This window comes from Numida meleagris, chromosome 1 (assembly GCF_002078875.1).
Source record: "Numida meleagris isolate 19003 breed g44 Domestic line chromosome 1, NumMel1.0, whole genome shotgun sequence".
In the NCBI taxonomy this organism is placed as follows: Eukaryota; Metazoa; Chordata; class Aves; order Galliformes; family Numididae; genus Numida; species Numida meleagris.
Genome location: NC_034409.1, coordinates 27,540,916 through 27,564,069, shown reverse-complemented (window position 1 = coordinate 27,564,069; position 23,154 = coordinate 27,540,916). Strand labels below are relative to the sequence as shown.

Sequence of the window (23,154 nt, the reverse complement as noted above, 5' to 3'; positions counted from 1 at the left end):
AGATCTGCTGTGAAGAGTCTGGAGCACAAAGCTGAGGGAACTGGGATTGTTCAGCCTGGAGAATAGGCTCAGGTGAGACCTCATCACTCTCTGTAACTACCTGAAAGGAGGTTGTGGCAATGTGGGGATCGGGCTCTTCTCCCACATAACCAGCACTAAGACAGGAGGGAATGGCCTCAACTTTTGCCAGGGGAGTTTCAGATTGGATATTAGGAAAAATTTCTTCTCTGCAAGAGTGGTCAGGTGCTGGAACGGGCTGCCCGGGGAGATGTTCAAGAAACATTTAGATGTTGTACTAAAGGACATGGTTTAGTGGGAAAATATTGGTAGTAGATGGATGGTTGGACTAGATGATCTTGGCGGTCTCTTCCGACCTTGGTGATTCAGTGATTCTATGACACTAAGCTGTGTGGTGCAGTCACCATGCTGGAGGGAAGGGAAACCATCAAGAGGGATCTGCACAGATCTGAGAGATGGGCCAAGAAAAAACATGGTGTTCAAAAAGACCAAGCAGAAATTCCTACACATGTGGTGGAGTGAGCCCAGACATGAATGCAGGCTTGGCAACAAGTGGATATAGAGTAGTTCCATGGAGAAGGGCTTGAGTGTACAGGTGGCTGAAAAGCTTGACATGAGCCAGTAGTGTGCGCTGCAGCCCAGAAAGCCAAAAATATCTGCAGCAATAGAAATGTGACTAGCAAGGTGAGGAAGGTGATTCTCCCCCTTTACTCCACTCTCATGAGATTCCACGTGGAATACTGCATTCAGCTTTCGGACCCTCAGCACAAGAAAGACATGGAGCTGTTGGTGCTAGGAGGCTGGAGCACATCTCCTATGAAGAAAGGCTGAGGGAGCTGGGTGTGTTCAGCATGGAGAAGGGAAGGTACTGGGAAGATGAGCCGACGAGGTAGGAAACCGGTCTGAATGAACAGAGACCTCTGGCTGGAACTCAGGAACAAAAGGAAAGTTTATAGTCTTTGGAAGAGGGGGCAAGCAACTTATGAGGATTACAAATACGTAGTGAAGCTGTGCAGGGAGAAAATCAGAAAGGCCAAAGCCCAGCTAGAACTGAACTTGGCCACTAAGGTGAAAGACAACAATAAATATTTCTATAAATACATCAACAGTAAGAGGAGGGCTAGGGAGAATCTCCATCCCTTGTTGGACGCAGAGGGCAACATGGTGACCAAGGATCAGGATAAGGCTGAGATACTTAATGCCTTCTTTGCCTCAGTCTTTAATAGTAAGACTAGTTGCTCCGGGGGCACACAGTCCCTTGTGCTGGTAGACAGGGATGGGGAACAGAACAAGCCCTTCAAAATCCATGATTTTGGACCTCCTCTGAAAGCTGGACATTCACAAGTCCATGGGACTGCACCCCAGAGTGCTGAGGGAGTTGGCGGATGTGGTTGCCAAATGTCTCGCTCCATTTTATAGGAAGGAGAGGACATTCTTTTCATATATGCACACCCAACAGCAAGATTAAGACACAATGGGTCAAATGTTAGCCCGACCAGTTTATAACAAATCCTAGTTGCTTAGGGAGATGGGGAAGGGAAGACAGGAGATAGAAAAGAGATAGGAAATGAATGCAAGGATTCTTTGTGGAAAGCAGAGAGAGATAGTCACCACAGTGGGTCCAGTGTGGTTTGTAGTGCGTCCGCTGATCTCAGGAACTTGTCCAGTCACCACAGCGGATGGGAGAAAGCCAGGAAACTTCGCAGCAAGCAGGCCCTAGGGGGTTCTTTCCTAAGAGGCTTTTTTTCCTCTTAGGGAATTCCTCCATAAAAGGTTTCTTTTCTTTGGGAGTTCTTCTCATTCAAACTACTTAGTTTAGTTGGGACCTTTTATCCCCTGCTTTTCAGTTTCGTTTTTTTTCTCTTCTTTTCTCTCTGTTAGTGTGGCACACCTGGCCCAACAGATAAACCAGCAGGGAGTGGTGTCTTCGTTGCCATGCACAAGCATTATCACCTTTTGCAGTGGTCAGCTCCTTCAAGCCACCCCCTTCCCCCCCCCAAAAAAAAAAAAAGACTGCTTGTTCCACTTCTGCTTATCTTTACAATCATAAGCTGTGATTCAATCTTTACTGTGGTGGCACAGTGACACCCACCGCTCACCACCCTAGATAATTTGCAGTTGTCAGTTCGAGTCTTATCACCAAAAAGGCTTCACAAAGCAAGCTTTGAGCCAAAAGAACAGCTGTTGTCTTCCACACCAAACTACTCTCCATCATCCTTCGACAGTCCTGGCTAACTGGGGATGTCCCATTGGACTGGAAACTGAAAAATGTGACACCCAACTTCAAAAAGGGTCGGTAAGATGATCCTGGTAGCTACAGACCTATCAGTCTCACATCAGCGCCAGGGAAGGTTATGGAATGGAAAATCTTGGGAGCCATCATGGATCAATTAAAAGTCAACCAGGGGATCAGGCCCAGTCAGCATGGATTTATGAATGGTAGATCCAGTTTGACAAACCTGAATTCGTTCTATGACAAGGTGACCCGCTTAGTGGATGAAGGTAAGGCTGTCAGTGTGGTCTACCTGGACTTCAGTAAGGCCTTTGACACTGTCCCCCACAACATCCTCATGGAGAAGCTGGCTGCCCATGGTTTGGATGGGCATACGCTCTGCTGGGTGAAACACTGGCTGGATGGCTGGGCCCAAAGAGTTGTGATCAAGGGAGTTAAACCCAGTTGGCGGCCAGTAACGAGCGGTGTCCCCCAGAGCTCGGTACCGGGGCCGCTTCTATTCAACATTTTTATCAATGATCTTGATGAGGGGATTGAGTGCACGCTCAGCAAGTTTGCAGATGACAGCAATTTTGGAGGGAGTGTTGATCTGCCTGAGGGTAGAAAGGCACTACAGAGGGGCCTGGATAGACTGCATTGATGGGCCAAGGTAAACCATATGAGTTTCAACAGGGCCAAGCGTCGGGTCCTGTGCTCTGGTCACAACAACCCCAGGCAACCCCACAGGCTTGGGGAGGAGTGGCTGGAAAGCTGCCTGATGGAAAGGGACCTTGGTGTGCTGATGGACAGTCAGCTGAATATGAGCCAGCAGTGTGCCCAGGTGGCCAAGAAGGTCAATGGCATCCTGGCTTGTATCAGGAATGGTGTAGTGAGCAGGTCTAGGGAAGTCATCCTGCCCCTGTACTCGGCACTGGTGAGGCCTCACCTTGAGTACTGTGTTCAGTTTTGAGTGCCTCAGTACAGAAAGGACATTGAGGTGCTAGAACAGGTCCAAAGAAGGGCAACAAGGCTGGTGAAGGGTGTGGAGAATATGCCCTACTAGGAAAGACTAAAGGAGCTGGGGCTGTTTAGTCTGGGGAAGAGGAGGCTGAGGGGAGACCTTATTGCTCTCTTCAAATACCTGAAAGGTGATTGCAGTGAGAGCGGGGCTGGTCTCTTCTCAGTGGTGACAGGACAAGGAGAAATGGAGTTCCGCCAGGGGAGGTTTAGGTTGGGTATCAGGAAAAACTTCTTTACAGGAAGGGTTGTTAAGCACTGGAACAGGCTCCCCAGGGAGGTGGTTGAGTCACCATCCCTGAATGTGTTTAAAAACCATTTGGATGTCGTGCTCAGGGACATGATTTAGTGGTGGCTTGTTAGGGTAGTATGGTTAGGTTGTGGTTGGACTTGATGATCTTGAAGGTCTTTTCCAACCTGAGCAATTCCGTGATTCTATGGGGACACCTTATAGAGGCCAGTATAGGGGCCTACAGGAAAACTGGGGAGCGACTCATTATCAAGGATCATAGCGGTAAGACAAGCAGTAATGGTTTTAAACTAAAAAAGGGCGAGTTTAGATAGATATGGAAAGAAATTCTTTACTCAGAAGTTGGTGAAGCACTGGAAGAGATTGCCCAGAAAAGCTGTGGATGATGCCCCATCACTAGAGATGTTCCTGGTCAGTGTGGGTGGGGCTTTGGACAGCCTGATCTAGTGGAAGAAGGTTTGGAACTAGATGATCTTTAAGGTTCCTTCAAACCCAAACCATTCTATGATATAACTCAGAAGAATCGTATGTCCTGTAAACTTGCAAGAAGTGCATGATTATACTGACCAAGTTCTGTAATGGTAAGGTTCTGTTCAAATCAAGAAAGGCAGAAGCCCCTCTTTTTGCTAAATTCAATGCACACTTTGCAAAATTGGACCATAAACTAAATTAAGCTGGAATATAAACCAACTCTATATTTAAATTATTATTTTATGTGTTTGAACACATTCCTCAGTTCTTAAAAGCAGTTTGTCATCTGCACCCTCAACAATTTTCTTTTTCTAATCTACTTAAACAGACAAAAAAAAAAAAACTGTTCATATTTTAAATTTCTCCTGTATAGTTATCAGGCCACGGGTTATATTTAACCAGATCATTTTTTAAATCTCAACATTGACTCAGTATCAAACTCATATAGAAAAATGTTTTCAAATATTATGGAAATTTTCAATCAGAAAGAGGAATCAATTCAGTTGAGAAACTGATAATTTTTTCATTACACATCAACTTTTCATTTATTAAGCCAAAGAAAATAGAGATTCAATAGTCAATTATGTATATTTTATGCAAGGAACATGGTCTTCTGAACCATATCCTGCTTTAGAATTACAACAATTAAGCTTTCTATACAGGCTAATGGTTTATTTACATCCAGTAACTTAAACAGTCTAGTCGCTTCAGCTTCCAAATCTGTTCTTTAAAATTATGCTTAATAACCAAAGTTTCTTCTAAAAAAGAAGTTACAAAGTTTTAGTAAGAACTACTTACATGAATTTATAAACACTCAAATCCTACTGGAGCCATTTTAGTAATTTAAATAAAACATTACAATCTGCCTTACAGAGATGATACCTGAGCAACTGTTTTGTCAGATAAGAAAAAGAAACTCTGAGTAACATAAAAATCCACTTCTTCATATTGCCAAACTGCAAATTGTACACAAATTGCTGTATTTCAATCAATATTTTTCTCCAGTTAATCCATATAATGGATAAGGAAAAAAATAAAATGAAGTTTTCATATGCTACATTCTTACATTTCATAAAGGTAGCCATAAAAGAAGATAGCTACAGTACCAGGGAGAATATAAGCTGAATGGCTAAAGAGGAGCAGACTATATCTATTCTGCTATATATTGGCAGAAGAGGCAAGTCAAGTTCAAATCCATTTAAGTTCTATTTATGAGAGAAATGAAAAAGATTCTTGTAGATTTTCCCTGCATCAAGTCATTAATTTACAGCCATGATGCTAAATTTTTCAGGTAACCCCTCTCTTTGCAACTGAACTGCTTTCATTTTTCTATCATATTAAATTGGTTGTCTTCATTTTTAGGTGCCTTTTATCTTTTATTCCTGACACATTTCTCTCCTATTCAAAATGTTGACCTTGTCTTATGAATGAATCCAGTCAGACTTAACTGAAAATTTACCAAGTGAGCAAACAATTACTTGTGTACTTTTCCAGGCTCCTCTTCTCACTTGGGAACTACTCTCCAAACACATCTGCAGAGGAGTTTCCTTTACTATAGTATGTTAAACATGACCCAATGTTCAACCGTCTTCTTGCAGACTGCTACCCACCACACTCTTTGTTTTATCACAAGCATCTGCCTGCATCTGCTCATTGTTTCTGCTTTGTAGGATTTACAGCCTAGTTATAAAACCTAAATGCAATCTTAACATTCCCTGTACGTTCAGCTATTGACACAAAAGGCTTCTAATTCAAGCTTGGGTCTTTTAGATCTTACTGTCTGATTAATATCACTGCCACATCTAGAAAACTAGGTTTTTAGACGTCACAGTTCTTCATTATGAAATAAATTAAAACCAGCATAATGAAGAATCTCGTAACTAACAGCTAACTTTGACTTGTGACTTTGAAGGCTAAAGGAATTGTCTCATATCTTAAAAGTTCCACTTCTGAAATTCTACTTGATGTAGAGAAGCAGAATAATTCAGGTTCAGAGCACTCTCTGGGAGACATCCACTACAACCATCTGGCCCAAACAGACTCAACTTCAAAGGCAGCTTAGAGTGCTCAGGTTTTGGCTAGACAAGTTTTTATTATCTCCAGTGATGAAGATTTCAAAGCCTTTCTGGCTAATGGCTTATCTGTTATGATTGTGCTTTTTTTGGTCTTAGATCTTATCAAAGTTATCCTCGCTAAAATTGTGACCACTACCTCTCATCCCTTTCTTGTGCACTTCTGAGAAGAGGTTGACTCCATTTTACTGCAACTAATGGATACACAGCTGACAACTGCAATAAGGTCCCTTCTCTACAGAACAAATATATATGTATGTATTTAAAGCTAAATTTTGTTCAGCTGCACTCTCCAGGAGCAGCTGATTGCACATAAAAGACTAATGTTGCATTCATGAATGCAGCCTAATATAATTTCCCTAGAAAATACAGTGATGATAAGGTTAATTATCATCTTAAACCTGATAATTTGGCATTCCCTTGTTTTTGCCTTTGCTAACAGGCTGAAAAAACAGAAAACAAGGCCAAGACTCTGCTTATTACATGTAAAAATATTCATGTCCACAATATACTCAGCACAGGTCAAGACCTATGTTTTTTCTTCCAGCTTCACCAATTACATTGGAAATAAATATTTTTGATGTGTAAGCAGAATCCACTTTGTTAGCATACGTACAGATTCCTAGAAGTAGCATTCTGCAGTTAATATTTATGGTTGCTCATAACACAAGTGAATAAACTGGCTTAGGGGAAGTTATTACTAAAAGATATGAAGTCAACTGTGGCAGTATTTAAACTGTAATTTGTCTAAGAACAAATATTATGAAATATCTTGTGTAATAAGTATCAGTACAGTATCTTCCAGATTGTACACAAAAGAAAAGCTGCCTAACTGCATGAAAGGCTGAAATGCATTTAGAATATTTGTACACTCAAAAACTATAGAAACAAATTCATTTGTTTAACAGCTTATACACAGGACTTCAGTCCCCCTGTTTTCTCAAAAAAAAAAAAAGCTCAATTGATTAAGAGAAATTAATCCATTCTAGCTTTCTAATGTTGCTGAATCACATTAATATCCTATGTATATGACTTTGTTAAAGCTTTTATCCTACTGCGGGTAACACCTTAGCAATGGAGTATGCAAGCCCCTACATTAAGAAACTGGATATCTTTGAAAGACAATGGTTTCATATGGAAAAGAAAGGAAAAGCTGATTTTCAGAGTTGTTCTACTAAAAGATTTTTCCATTTCTCCCTGAGAATAGAACTTATTTACAATAGAAGTTGATACTGCAGTATCGGTATGACCTAAAATATGTATTACATTTGAATCATTCTAGATTTGAGTAAAGCTATAGAAAAGCTAAGATCTTAATCCAACAAGAACGTTCTCTTCAACTGAATCTAGTATTTCATCAGTTCAGCAGTCAGCATTTCATCAGTTCAGTGGAACCTAAGTTTAAGTACTTTGATACGTATCTCCTTTAGGAACCACAGATTAGCTTCCTCACAAGTTCTTCACTTTCAAGGAAAGGAAAATACCTCCAGTAAACTACTAGTTTATTTACAGTCCTCTGAATTTTTACGCTATCTACTCAGCATACTGAGAAAACAGCTGAAAATAATGATCCATCAATACCTACCATAATCAACAATACACCTATTTTTTTGTGTGAGGATATCTATGACTTTTTTTTTGGTCATACATTTTATCCTAACCATTAAAGATGTTCAGTCTGAATTTACTTAAGGAAGTCCCTAAATTAACAATCTATACAGAATGAGCCCTGGAACACTCAGCTAGCTGCTGAAATAATCATATTTCCTGCTACTTTCAGCAATGAGAATATGCAGAATATTTCCATGACTTGTACAGCTTTTCCAGCTCTAGTTACCTACAAGCAATGTCAGTCATAAGTAACCAGCAATTATTTCTCAGCTGTTGGAAATGTACTGAGAAACAAATACATAAAATATTTCCCTCTCAAAGTTGTCAAATTTTCTTAAGGTTAAAGAAAATTAAAAAAAAAAAAAAGCTTAGGAAAAATATACTGTTTCCTTTCTGTGCACACAACACAAAAGGCATATCACCAGATTCTGCTGAAACAATAGCAAGTTCCTAGCTTCTAAATTATAAATATTTCAAAAGGTAAAAGTGACATTCTTGTAAGCCATGGCAGCTTTCAAGCTTCTTTAGCTCAACACGACCTTGGTGGGGCAGTCAGCCATCACAATGTAAGTCAAGACAGTTACAGGATCAGAGAATTTTCAACCAATCAAATAATGGCTGTAATTTCAGCAGTGTTTCAAGCAGCTGTCCACTTAATCCCAATATCTCTGAAATACCGTTGACTGCTCATGCTCAAGAACAGTTGGAAACCTATTCTGTATTGTTTCCTTTTCTGTTCAATAGAGGCAGGTAAAAGTGACTTCATTTGTTAGAATGGTGAGTAGTTGTTTTTATTCCCTTTTCACGTCCTCATATGTCTGAACACTAAAAAGCAAAGTAAAAATAAATGAATCAATCAAATGAATGAATAAATAAATCAACCTGAGTTTGAGTTTGCAAATTACTGTTAACAGTCCTCCTTCAGAAGAACATATGTCCTCCTTATCTATTAATTAGCTGCTAACACTTTATCTGATCATCATACAATTTAAAGATCACAACAGAACCAGTTTTCCTCCCACCTTTCTTGCTTTCCAAAGAATTAAATATATATATATATATGCGGATGAAACTTCAAGTCTACCGTGTTTTTACTGCTCACATCCTACTCTGGTTGAGGATTATGTAACCATAGCTCTCAGTAATTCTGGTGCGAACAGATATGAGCCAAGAAGCAAAATACTTGAAGTAAGGAGTACAGAATTGTTGATGATCCTGTATGTAACACCTTAAAGTTGATGCTACTGAGGTTTTTAAGATTGTAATTTCCCTCTATTTCACAAGAATATATCTCAGTGAAAGTTTATATTACTTGTCTCAGCAGGAAGTTCAAGCAAACATCACAGTCTGTATATCTGGTTTCAATTTTTTTTTCTTTTTTCTCAAGTTCCTCAATGCTGCAGTTGAAATGAAAAGCAAAGACCATATAGAGCAAAAAATAAACAAACTAACATTTGCTGTTAGAAAGAAATAGTTAAGCACAGAAATAGTCATTTATGTTTTTCCAGCTCACGCATTATCACAGTAATACAAAGAAACACAGAATACCCCAAATTAGAAGGGTAGACCTACAAGGGTAATCAACTCCAATGCCGGGCTCCACACATGAGCACCCAAAAATCAAACCTGTGTCTGAGAGCATCATAGCATTGTCTAAACACTTCTAGAACTCCACCAGGCCTGGAGCCATAACCACTCACCTGGAGAGCCTGTTCCAGTAAATGAAGTCATTAAGATTAAACTATTTTCTAATTAACATTTTGAACAGAATTTTTAACAACCACACTTGTTCATAAATTTATTCAAGGTATGCTAATAAAAATTTAAGAAAAACTGATCCAGGTAGTGGTCTCCTGTTATTAAATCTCAACATTTGCTTTTAGAGTAGATATTACTGATCTTGTGGTAAGGTTCAAGCCCCCCTTGTATCCTGTCAAATACCTGATGTAGACTTAGTAATATTATTTGACATGTGCTGCCATGACAGAATGACAATTTATTCTTTTTATTAGCATTTTGCCACATACTGTTTTCTGCATGAATAAGATGAAATATTTGCCTTTGTCCAATCAGCTTAACTCAGTACTGTAGTGGTTTTAGTAAACTTGCAATGTAGGATTCTAATGGATACACTAATCAATATACAACAAGCAACGATATTTTTCTTCAATCAACAGCAAAGTACTACCACTGGGCCAAAGTCAACCAGAATATGAAGTTCTCACTGGCACCACTTACAATACACATTTCTTCCCTATCAGCTAACACTTATTTCACAAATAGACCAGATCACCTGATGGACTTCCACATCATTAACTTTTCTAAAAAGAGAAGATCTTTCTTTTTAATTATTATAGTTGCAAAAGGGTCAGTAAGAAATTTCTCAGTCATTCCATCCATATCTGTTGCCATTTGGTGCAAAGAATGCACCCATACTCTCCACAGCCATGACTCTTGCAACCAGGTCTTGTAAACCTATTACTTATATAAATAGACTTTAAATTAAATAACCACAGATGTAACTACAATAACTTATTTTCTCTACAACTGCTCAGTTTCCACATTACTACAATAATTGTCTACCTAAACCCATCCTAAGCACAACATGTTATCTAAAAATATTATTTTTTAAATTGATTTTACTTTATAATACAAGATAAAGCAAGTCCTCTTTTCATCAACAGTATTAACGCACTCATATATAGTATGATACCCAGTCTAAGAATAGATTCTAACACAGATAATAACAGTAGAACTACATATCTGATGTTTATCAGGAAAAGACAAGAGGTTTTTTCTTCTAGCCAAAGGGATAGAATAGGAAAAGATTTTCAGAGGTCACTGAGGCCCAGAAAGTAAAGTGATTATTTAGCTTCTATGTCAGCACAACCTCTTTTGCAGTGTCCTGCCTGCCAGAAGATAGATGACTTGGTATAGGGACCTAAGTGCAAACAAAAATAGAACAGAAATTGGAAGACTTAAGAAGGTCAAGCAGAGGTGTTCTTAAAAGATAGTTCAATATTTTAGTCAGAAAGAAGCTTTCTTAAAATTAATTCAAGAACCAGTAAATATCCACTTGTGCTACATCTGTCAGAACTTCATATAAAGTCCTTTTATAATTACAGCTACTGATTCAAATTCAAGGCAGTTCCTTCAATACGTACACTCTTACTGATCTTTATTTTACTGGGCTAGTCTTATTAATGAAATTACAATTAGCTATGACTTATAGTATGCACTGATTTTACACCCTTTGAGAACTCCTTTGTTTCTATCGTATGATCAGGACCACATTCCTTCAAAGGGTGGATTATTCAGATTTGTTTGAATAGAAAGAAACTTGTGGAATGATCCCATAAAATCATCGTGGCAACAACCTTCTCCAGTATCCATTTCTGAACAGATGTCAGTGAGGAATACAGCAGCAGAGACAATCTCACGTGTAGTACTTTAATTCTTCCTCCAGAATGTTGATTTGTACTGGATTTTTCAAAGCACAAACACACATATAATCTGACACAAAAAATACTTAGTAATTATCAAAAGCAAGGGAGTTTACCAAAAAGCCTGCGAATCATCTTATAGTCGGTGGAAGCAGTTACAGAACCTACTTAATATTCTTCATCACGATAGGAGATAGGAATTGAGATATTTTTTTAAAAACACCAAAAATTTTTCCACATAAAACTTTGATTTTATATTTAAAGCAATTATGTTTTTGAGAATTCATGAGAAACTGATGAAATAAGCACTTGTTTCCTTATTAATAGTGCTGCCCCTTAATAAAGTTTTAAATACTCTGTCTGTTTCTAGTTCACCCATTATAGTTCAAAACTTCAGAAGCATTTTAAAAGCACTTAAAACATTTCACCATTCAGAATGCAGAGAACAAAGCGCACTGGTCCTCAAACTTTTTTCAGATTACATTAGCATAGTTATTTGTGTAAAACATAAACACACCTTGTTAAATCAGAAATTAGGGGGATACCCAGCAATCTACCAAGCAAGCATGTTTCTGCACTAAGTCACACCTTGTAAAAGCTACAGAAGTAGTACAGTTTCCAAAGGTTAAAAGTACTGTCTACAATAGTTGAATGAATAGTTGCAGCTTTGAAATTGCATCATTCAAAATCTAACAATCCGTTTTATACTGCAATCACTGAACCTACTTCTTTGTTAAGAACTTATTAACCAAATGCAAGCTTTTACATAAGGGAAAAAAATCATTTAAAATCTCTGAGTTAACACTGTTGCATCTTCATTTCAAAAGCTTACTTAAACCTGATCATATCTTTTTTTAAAAAAAAAAAAAACATGCAACACTAATTTTGTAGTCTTCTACATGTTGCAAGAACTTCTTTCTATATTAAGGTGGGAATTTTGGAATAAAAAGAGGACAAGATTTTACACTCAAGATACAAGGTTTTCAGTAGTGACATGTAAAAAGAATTCCATGGCTACAAATCCTATGGCAGCATCTTTTTGCAACGTCTGCCTCTGTAAACTGTAGAAATCAAACTACCTGTAGGTTAGTTGGCAAAAACATCCATTAATACACAATAGAAAAATACGATCTCCATTAGCACTAGGAATTATAGTTGCAGCACTTATGCGCAGGAACCTGCTGACATTCATTTCCCTCAGTTCCAAATCACTTTAAAATTCTGAATTCAGAAGTTATATAACATCGAGGTCTCTTACTTGCAGTATCAATAAGCATGATTCAAGCTAAAAATGTTAACATAAAACAGCTTCTAAAAAGCTGGGATGGGATACAGATATTTGTAAAATATTAAACTGCAAGTATGGAAATCATACTTTTCTACCAACTTGTTCTCTCCTTTGCTTTTATCTGACTCTAGTTTTCATACTTTTAAGGACTAACACCATTCTAACTACTGTGTATAAAACCAGCTACATGCACATGCATGCACACAACGTCTAATTGCACAGCTATGGTTGTGAAGCACAGTTACAGCCACATCACATCAGCTGAAATGCAAAGTCAGGGATGACAGACACAATACATTTCCATAAAGATGTAGTCATAATTTAATTCCTAAAGTAGGCATGAGGCACTTGGGAACAGAGTGTTCATTTGTAATTCAAGTCAGCAAATAACAGAAATACATATGTTTATCTTGATTGGACAGTAGAGGAAATACTTTTGCATTTCCAACCGGTTTCATAACCATAATCACAGACTGACTGATGCTCTCTCTTGGGTCATCCAAAGCCACCAAGATTAATTCATCTCTTTGCTCCAAGGTTTGGCTTTTGGCCATCGACTAACACTGGACTTCGCCGGGTTGAGATCTCAATAGTCTGTTTTAAAAACTGTGATAAAAACAGCACCCACTCAAAATGACACATTATTTCTGACAGTATGAAGAACTTAGACAGTTCTGGTCAAGCTGTCAGCAAGGAACATTCAACCTCAGCTCTTGTCCTGTAAAACACCATCCTACCACAACATCTTTCAAAGAAAAGATGTGATAAATGATAAGCAGTCAAGTAGGTTTACATATCCATCTGCCTATTTCCATCATACCTTCACCTTCTCATGCGAATTTCTGACAGGAACAAAAAAAAGCAGCAGCAGATCACTGTGAAATTGGACTTCCCTCTTCATGTCTTGCCAAAATCTGCCAAATCCACTATGTGAGGATCACTAAGTAAAACTCTTGAGTATTCACAATTTATCTATTCAGCACTGTGTTAGGCGCTGAATCATAGGTAAACAATCAAAATGAAAAGGGTAAAAAACATTAACATGCTTAATGTTTTAGTTTATTATATTTAAAACTTGTTAATAAAAGCCTCGTATAATTCAAACAACTCACATGGGTAAACAACCAAATCCAGATACTTCATCCTCCAAAGTCACAGAATCCCAGAATGGCTCAGCTTGAAAAAGACCTTAGAGATCATCCAGATCCAACCCCCCTGCTCTGGGCAGGGCAGCCACCCAACATATCAGGCTGCCCATATGGCCTTGAACACCTCCAGGCACAGGGCATCCATAGCTTCTCTGGGCAACCTGTGCCAGCGCCTCACCACTCTCTGAGGAAAGAAGTTCTTCCTTATACGTAATCCAAATTTTCCATCTTTAAGTTTAAAGCTGTTACCCCATGCCCTATCGTTACACTCTCTGATAAAAGAGTCCTTTTCCAGCTTTCTTGTAGGCCCCCTTCTCGGTACTGGAAGAAGTCTTTGCAACACAGTGAAAACCTTTAAATTACAGTAAGTTTTAAAATCAACTATCAGGCGAAAGCTGCATCTAACAAACCTATGGTAAGTATTCTAAAAGTTGTTACTAACCTATAAAGCATCCTTCAGTTCATGGGAAAAAATATTCAATATATTACTTTCGCATTGTTTAACTTCCTTTGTATTGTTCTTGAAGTGTTTTATGAATTCCATAGTTCAATTATTCAGGATACTTCCCAAATTATAAAGAGAAACTTCAGTACAACACACAAATACAATGCAACCTCTTCCATGTGGGTGTACATGAGCTCCACCAACAGTAGGTGAGCCTTTCAAAACACAGAAAAAGGAGAAAAGAAAAAACAACGCGGTATCTAAAATAATGTTCATCGAGTCTGAGAACAGAGCAAAATGAAAGCAACAAATGCAGCTGGTTCAGATGGTACCACAAGCCTTCAAGAAGCACAAATATGAAACTCTTCATTCTGTTTTCTGATCAAACAACAAGATGATCTTCTGTTCGGTCAATTAATTATCAACTAGGTATATCCACTGTATTAAAAAGTTACTAGAGCATGATTCAGGTAGTGGAGCACACAAATAGACCAAATCAAATTTTACAAGCAGTCACTAAGTGACTTCAAACTGCAATTATTTCTCAATAGGTGCTGAGATCTTGCTTTAAGAGCTGATAGTAAAAAATGTTGTATGAATGACCAGTACAGTGAAGAGGTAGAAAAAAAAATTAGACAATTAGAATAGATATCTGACAAAAAGGAAACCAGGTAATATAGCTTTCAAAGACAATTATTCTGCTGTACACTACATATTGCGCATTACAGAATTCAAAACTTTAAGCTTAAATGATCCAAGCATGTACTACGAGTATTATATCATTCTGTTAGTTATTCACATTTTGACACTCCATTGCTATGTTACATTAAGGCTGAAATGGAGTTTCTGTCCTGTTAGCCTTGCATATTTTCAACAGGGAAACACTGCCACCTTTTGGTTTGATATGCAGACCTCCCCCTTGTAATTTTGTTTTTCTTTGGTTTTCTTGCTACATTTGTCCTTCATAAAGAAGGTTGAATTATCATGATCTTTTTTAAAATTTGATTCAGTAGCAAGACTTCTCCAGGAAAAAGAGATACTTAGTGTTAAGAAAACACTATTTTTCTCACAAGTATGAGCACACAGCCAAACAACCTAAAAAGTATATTCCATTTAGCCATATGTTTTCTCTATTTTCTTTCTGACATGACAGTTCTTTTCTTCTTAGCAGTTTCTCTATACAGACCTACTGTATCACACAGTATTTTAGCCTGCGCTCCTTTCAAGTAAAAAATTCTTTTAAGTAATGCCTTCTTTGACCATCTTTTCTAAAATCGTCATAGGAATAACAACATGTAATTAAAAATGATGTTCCGTGCTCATACATATGTCAGAGATACAATATTAAATACTGATTGCTCAATATTTATATGAATATGTATTGAAATGTATACAAGATTACTTACACCAACGACACAATGTCCCCACGCTGCACATCGTAATTTCGAATGCTCCAGTGGTTTAAGAGCACTACATCAGATGCTTGTCTTCCTCCAGGATTCAGGGAAGGCTTAGAGGGAGGAAAAGAACAGCTTTAGGTCTACATTGCCTGTATGAACTCTCCATTCGTAATTCACATTCTATCAATGGGTCAAATCCTGAAGATAAAAAAAAAAAAAAAATCAGTAAAGTATGCCAATTACTTTAAAGGGATCAAGAATATGTTTTATTAAATACATTTATTTACTAAATGCTATATTAAATGTCATACATTTATGGCAAACAGTAGTCCACATCTTTCAGTGTATTGCTGCATGCAAATTACATGCCACAGGACACACATTTATGATGCATCTCATGAAAAGTAGTGTTTGCCTTCACTGTCTATCATTTATAAGATTACAATCAAAGGAGAACCAAGAACACAAACTCCCAGAAAATGTAAACTTTCTGCAGGCATATTAACGTTTACACAAGCGAAATGCACTAAAAATGAAATACGCACTTGTAACAATATTAATTTCAATGCTCTTCACAAAGGAAACAAAAAAAAGAAAAACCACCTACAGCATATACTGACACTGCCAGTAAACGTGGGCCCTCCATAACAAAATCTAGAGAAGCATGAACTTCCACAGAAACATACAGTGAAGTGCAGCTATTGACTAACCTCAAGAACCAAAACCAACTGAATAAGTAATTAGCACAGACTATTAGCAGGTATTCAGAACCATACAAAATTATTTTGCGTGACACCATATAAAACTGTGGTATTTGCTTAACTCTTGTTCTGAGTTAACTCATCAAAACCTGTAGAGAAAGGAAGTAGCCACACTGTCTTCATCGATTTCGTAGGGATTATTTCAATACAAGTGTTCCTATTACTAGACAGAAAGTATTTAAGAGTAATCCTGACTAGTTTGTTGGCAGCACATATCTCAATCAGATTTTTCAGACTTTTCAAATAAAATTATGGTATATCCACACTGGCCAGCTGATGATCTCTGATTTACACTCTACAATTAGATGAAATATTTAATAAAGCAGTTTATAATTCCATGCAACACCAAATTTGATAACAGCAACTACACAGCCCCTCATTTACTGACATGAAAGTGACAATATTTGCTAAAATTTGATTTTTTGTAGATGAGGTTTTCAATGTTCACCTTACAGTATAACTTGTTCCTCTACCTATGCCAGCAGGCACTGACAGATTCTGAGATTTCTCTCCCAGATCGACTGTACTTTCAATGAGCAAACCAACCAGGGTGCAGAACTGAAATTAACTGATGTCAACACATTTAATTGCATAGTGTTGAATAAAACTACGCTTCCAAACTAAGATGGATACTTAGCATTTATTTTTAACTTCAAGCTATTTAAAAGTGCTGATTTCTCTTTCTACCAACAGTTCCTGTTTTCATCTTTTTTCTTTTTTTTTTGTTTTGTTTGCTAGCCAGAAAGGTTGATAAAGACCTATTTCGTATTGGTTACGTGAAAAATAGATTTTAATATGTAACAAAAAGTAACGGGCCCAGATCTGAAGTTGGTGTAATACACACAAACACTACATAATATGAGGATCAAAACCATAAATTTGCCAGGAGTTGGAAGGGGAAATGACACAATATTTTCAGTTAAGCCATAAAGAAGATTAGTTACTTCTTCACCTGTGGACTGTAAGGCAAGTTTCTAGTCAAGTAAGTCTGTGGATCAGAGCAGCTCATATATCCACATCCTCAGAAATATACTACAAACCTAAGCTGTAAGGACATCAACATTCATCATTATTATATTTAGCAGTCTATTCATTGCAAGAGAAAGACAAATGAAAACCAGAAACAGATAATGGGTTATTATTACTTTAATCATGACTTTCCAAAATTATTTTCCACCTTCATAGCATCTTTCACAAAATAATAGTACCTTTTCATACAAATTCACAAACAATTCACAATCATACTTGCTTTATCAAAGGATGGTACACGTGGTCTATAAATTACTAATGGTATCGAAAGTTAGGCAATGAGGCTAATCTAACAAAGTGGGAATTACGCATAGGTATATTCCCACAAAATAAACTCCTTGGTACTTATAGTATTTACCTTAAAGGGCTGAGAGAGAATGTCAAAGCAAATGGAAATTTTAAACAACTTGCTCCAAAAGATACTGCTTTTTTTTTTTTTTTTTTTTTTTTTTTTACAGCGGATACATAGCAAAGATTCGCATGAGTGTTTATAAACTTCTCCTTTCAAGTAGTTGTATCAACTTCACCTTACAGAGGAATACACCATCTAGTTACAGTACTGCCCTAGCTGTGGTATACCAACTGACTCCTACTGTTTTCTGTATTTAAACAAAGGAAATGTTTTGCAGTTCAAATGTGAATTGTGTAATCTTTTTAATACAAAGCACTCTAAATATAATGTCATACTGCTTCCTATTTTTAACAACATATTGCTCATGGTTTTGACTTACAGAGTGGATATCCCATCCCTTGCTTATTAGAACTATGTTTGAGACAAATATGACAACACAGAGTAATTGGTTTTCTTTCCTACAAAGCAATACTGATGTATTCAAAACAAAATCATAAAAATACAGAAACAATATTTTGGTAGATAGATATGAAAGGAAAACTACAAGACAACTTTCACTTTTTATCTACACTTACTGTCTTCTGTAAAATACCATCTACACTCTTCAGTATTTCTCTCTAATGTAAATATGAAGTGTGAGAGATAACATTCTCCACTGCTTTTTTACTCGAGTCTAGCAAAACAAAAATACAACTTCTGAAAAAGTAGTCGAATAGGCTCACCAGGGCCCTTCACTTTTTTAAGAAACAAAATAACAGAGGGGATTCTTCCTTCCCATAGCTCAAAGCATTATAACATGTTTGCCCAAGTTCTTGGCATAAGAGCATGCTACAAATGAGACACATAGGTCTTAATTTAGAACTACGGTGAAGAAGGCACAAAACATTCGCTCTTCCCAATTACCAGCTAATCTAATGCTAAAAGCATGCAAATCAAGATCCCCAGCCATACAATGAAGCCTCACAGGACATGAGGCTCTGTAAGTAACAGGGTAAAAGCATGCCCTTTTACAACAAATAATGATTAACTTGATAGTTGTTATGCAACTATCTAACTACAGTGAATTCAAGGTCACAACCTACTTGCTTTTAGCCTGGGGAACAGAAAGAATATTCACATAAGCTCACAGGCATAGGTACAGTAATCCTCATAACAAAGGTAGGAGAAACTGCAACCGAATAATTACAGCTGCTATTATGCACAAAGGAAGAACAGAAAATTCAATAATATTTGCTGCTGAAACAAGCGTGCTTCGTCAGAGATCACTGGTCAGGCTACTTGCTATAATTCTTGGTACTGAACTTTTTGTGATAGAACACGTATATATACAAAAACAGGCCATTTCATTTAATAAATTTAAGAATTCATACATACATAAGGGTTTCCTTTTTCCATATCATCATATATGAAGAGTCTGTAATATCAGAGAAGCAATGCAACTTAGTACAAAAAAGCATAAATGGATATCAAGGAAGGATGTTCATATAAAGACAAACATCTTGAACTACACATCCAGCATTGCAAAAACAGTCCTAAAAAATCCACATCAAATTAACAAATCATAATACAGTTATTTGTGTCACTTACATTCAGCACTGTAATTCACTTGAATCCACTATTAAAAAAGAGCTAGATGAGCACAATCTGCAAAATTATAAGCAACTAAAAAAAATCTCAAGTGAGAATTAAAAGAAAACCAGCAATTTTGGAAAGAAAATAAAAGGCAATAAAGCAATTAAAAATGCTGAAATTACAAACTTCAATACTTCACTGTTTTTCCCTATACATTAGAATTAATACTCATATACACTTAAGTCCACTCAAGTGATGGAATTATGTCAGGTGGCTAAAAGCACTGTAGAAACACAGAATCAGCTTGAGAATATGAAATGCATGGTCCATCTTAGATGACTGGGAATAAATCATAAAACGTGTACTTCCATTAGAACCTTTAAGGAGCACGCTTGCCAGGGTGTCAAAAAGTACCACCACCATCAGCAACTATGAAGCAGCATTACGGCTGCTTCAGAAAGAGGACAGACTACAAGAAAGTGAAAGAGAGATTTGATTTATTCCTTGCTTCTTATCACTGCTTTTAATTTCAGACTCAGCAGGAGCCACAATGATAATTACGCAAAGCCAGCTAGACATTTTAGAGGACTATTACAAATCAAATTATTGGAAATCATACCACAGTATCTTCACATTGAGACAATACAATATCATTAGAAACATGCACGTGATGGATATATGACTACATGCTGACTGGGCTTCACTCTCTCTCGCACTCACAGCTTTCAGACACATTCAATATGGATCACTCTTCAGGGAACACAGTAAATAGATAGAATTCCAAAGTGATGACGTACTCCTTCAAGCAATTCTGCAAAAGAGGGTTATGTTCCTTATAATTATATCCCTGCCAGACTTACTTACATCTCTAATAAATCTTGGCGAGGAAATTAGCATTTTATTAAAAGCACCAGGATGGGTGCTTTTTTTTTTTTTTTTTTTTTTGGTCTGGAAAACATCCACGCACAAAGAAGCATGTTAGTTTAAAATAAACTTCTACTTCAGTGCTACAGTCCAGAACAAAATGAGAGGGAATTCTTCAGACACTGAAAATACATTAAAATTAGTGGTATCCCCTATTAACCATACTTCCATCAACAGAAGAAATATTTAGTTGAGATATATCAAATGAAGAGTCTAGATTTTAATCACCCATTGAATATATATCACTTTCCTCAGCCATCAGGAAGAGCGTTTATCCTTTTCTGTTAAGCTGGATAAGCAAATAACCATAGTGTTTTTCACATCTTTTATGGGTAAAGAACAGTTAACCACACGCTTTTCCACGTGAGTACAGAAACAACACTCCAGAGCAAAACCAGAGCATCCTCTAACATTTGAAACTTTGGCTTCAAAGGAAACATAAAACTGAGATCTTGACCAGAGTCGCTCCATAAACTTCTGGACTACAGAAATCCAGAAAACATCTTTCCAGCTATTGAGTTAAAACCATCCCAACAAGAATGGATAGGAAATAGAATATTAGGTCAGAGACAGGAAAAAAACAATGAAAGGCAATTTAAAAAAAAAAAAAATGAAACTCTTTTTCCTGGTTTCCTATTCCTCTCCTCCTTTCTAGAGCAAATTTCTGGCTCTGCACCTATAAGCTCTCCTGAGATTCTCCTACACGTGACTGGTCATCAATGATAAACAGGTTTATCATTTATGAACAACATTTATGAAAAGGGAAAACATGATGCATGTTACACCTTATTTCTGTTCTTGGACTGTAGAATTACTGGACTATGATGATTTTACCTTGGTCTTGAGATGTCAGTTGCCTTCTAGACTACCTGAGGTTTCTTGACAGAAGTTGAACACCAGACTACAGACCACCACAAAAGGTACTATGCCCACTCCATGCTTTTCTAAGCCATTAAACACAAATGAGCCAATCCCAAGCCCTAGACCAAGTCTTCTCTGAGTGAATGCTACAAGTTTCAAACTTCAGCAATTGTTCTGAATTGTTGCGAAACCTGTCTTTAAGGTTTTGAGTTTACCCAGAAAATCAGAAGAAAAGGCTCAGCATCTGCTAAACAAATCCTTAGTTTCTACTAATCGTAATATTGCAATATTAGAACAAAATAAATTACAGTATCAGTATTGATGCAAAGCAATATGCATTGCATATAACTTAAAAAGATAACAGTACAAAGATCAGCTAACTACATTACTACATATATTTTTCAAGTTCTATTAACAGAAGAAACAAAGTAGTCATTCATTATCACCAGTATTTATCTTCTAAATGTTACAACACATATTTCTATTTATTCACTTCCACTGTTGTATAAGTATTCAGTATAACCAAAGTAAAAATAGTGAACTGATATTTATTCTCTGATAAGCCTAGGATTATCACCTATGGTCATGCCATTTGCAATATTCTTTACCATTTTTGTTCAATAGTAAGATCAACTACGGCCAGAACTGGTTTTGCCTTAAAATTATTATATTGCAGCAACTAAAAAGAAATAAAGCCTCTTTGTGAGTTATCAAGGTAGTGCATTGAGATACAGGGTAACGCTCAAAAAAAAAAGAAATCTTGATTTCTATATGACTAAGAAGATATAAAACAATGTTTTCTTTACCACTACCTATCTATATATTTTGCTTTTACTGACACAGAATTTTGGGAAGTCTTGTTCTCAAAATCTTTTCACGTTATAAAAGTATTTGTGTAACAAAGCAGAAACTAAACAATTCTCTACTAGAATTACTGTTGTTTGAGACCAACTGAGAAAGCAAGATGCAAAGAAATCTACTGTCAGTGGACAGTCAGTTTATAACTTCCAGGAGACATTTCCAACAATACCTGCATTGACGCTCCTTCCACTCTTGCTACACAGGCAACTCTATCTAGGAAAGTCACGGTTACAGGAACAGCAATAAAGAAACCTTTAAAGAAGGCTTTAAGGTATCTTCTCCCAAAACCTTGGGCCTGTGCCATAGCCTGAAAAAGATTAAAGGGGGGGAAAAGTTACTATAAAGCAATTTTTAAGTAACAGTGTTGTCTGTATTCACAGAGTGAGAAGGAGTTAAGATTTAAATTATTACCTCTTAAGGTCTCCCAATATCCACAGTGAGAAAATGAATGTGCACGTGAGAATGAAAAAGAACAGCAATATACATAAAAAAAATTAAAAGTCAACTGTACAAAAGAGAATTTGATACTTAACATTTTCTCTTTATATAATTTGACCACTTCTTAGATCCACTGCTAGCAGAAGTACTCGATAAAAATGACTCAATGATAGCAGTTCAGCTAAACAAGAAGCAAACCGATAGAACCACAAAAAATTTAACTATGTATTTCTGAAAAAAATATCAGCTATATGGAAACAACCAATCACGAAACATTCAATCGGAGTTCAAAATGCTGTAAATTTTCTCCCCATACACTGGTAATTACACATTCATGAACCACAAAGATTGACTGCATTATGTAAAGGAAAAGCTGACCGTTTCCAACACAAGGGCATGTCTTTATTAAAAAGTTCCACACACACAAGTCATGCATCATTTATACGTTGATGGTAACTGCAAACATTTAACATCAATTCAAATTGTTCACATATCACAGGGATACACAGTAACATAACGACGCCTTCTTTTCTACTACATAAAAAAGTTAAAAGCATAGTGGCAGACTACATAGCTATGACATGACACCTTACTGTTCTACTCCATGTCACCATTTATTACGCTATTGGTTTTATTTAGCCCTGAACAAAAGAACATTCTTGAAAAAAACAGCTCCAAAGTACACTGAAATAAAAAAGCTGCTTGATCAAGCAAGCTGAGTACTCAGGTAGTGCTGCAAAGGTACAAGTCTACTTTACTTAACTGCAATTGCATTTGTCCCCTGCCAGTTACCCAGCATTTTTGGCCCAGTCTGCAGCAGGCCCTCCAAGATACCCTTCATGTGGGTCGGCCATGACCTGGGAGGACTTTTAAAGGAAACGATCAGTACAGAGGTGAGCTCCTCCAGTGCAATTTACAAAGCAGTCAAAATGGGAATGAACCGGGATATTTCTAAGATTTTAATATTTGATGTGGTATCTT

The 23,154-nt window shown here is 37.0% G+C and overlaps 1 protein-coding gene across 8 annotated transcripts in view; it reads right to left on the bottom strand.

Moving 5' to 3' along the window:
- Positions 1 to 23,154, bottom strand: part of IMMP2L (inner mitochondrial membrane peptidase subunit 2) — a 459,355-nt gene that overhangs the window by 424,009 nt on the left and 12,192 nt on the right. For 7 of the 8 annotated variants that reach the window (XM_021384927.1, XM_021384926.1, XM_021384930.1 and 4 more), the window contains exons 2-3: positions 21,905 to 22,042; positions 15,382 to 15,485 (exon numbers count right to left, since the gene is read on the bottom strand). In XM_021384927.1, coding sequence (XP_021240602.1) covers positions 15,382 to 15,485; positions 21,905 to 22,039 — 239 coding nt within the window. In that variant the 5' untranslated portion in view covers positions 22,040 to 22,042. Of the gene's footprint in view, positions 1 to 8,090; positions 8,477 to 15,381; positions 15,486 to 21,904; positions 22,043 to 23,154 lie in introns of those variants that run through there. The other variant, XM_021384932.1, reaches the window with a different exon arrangement.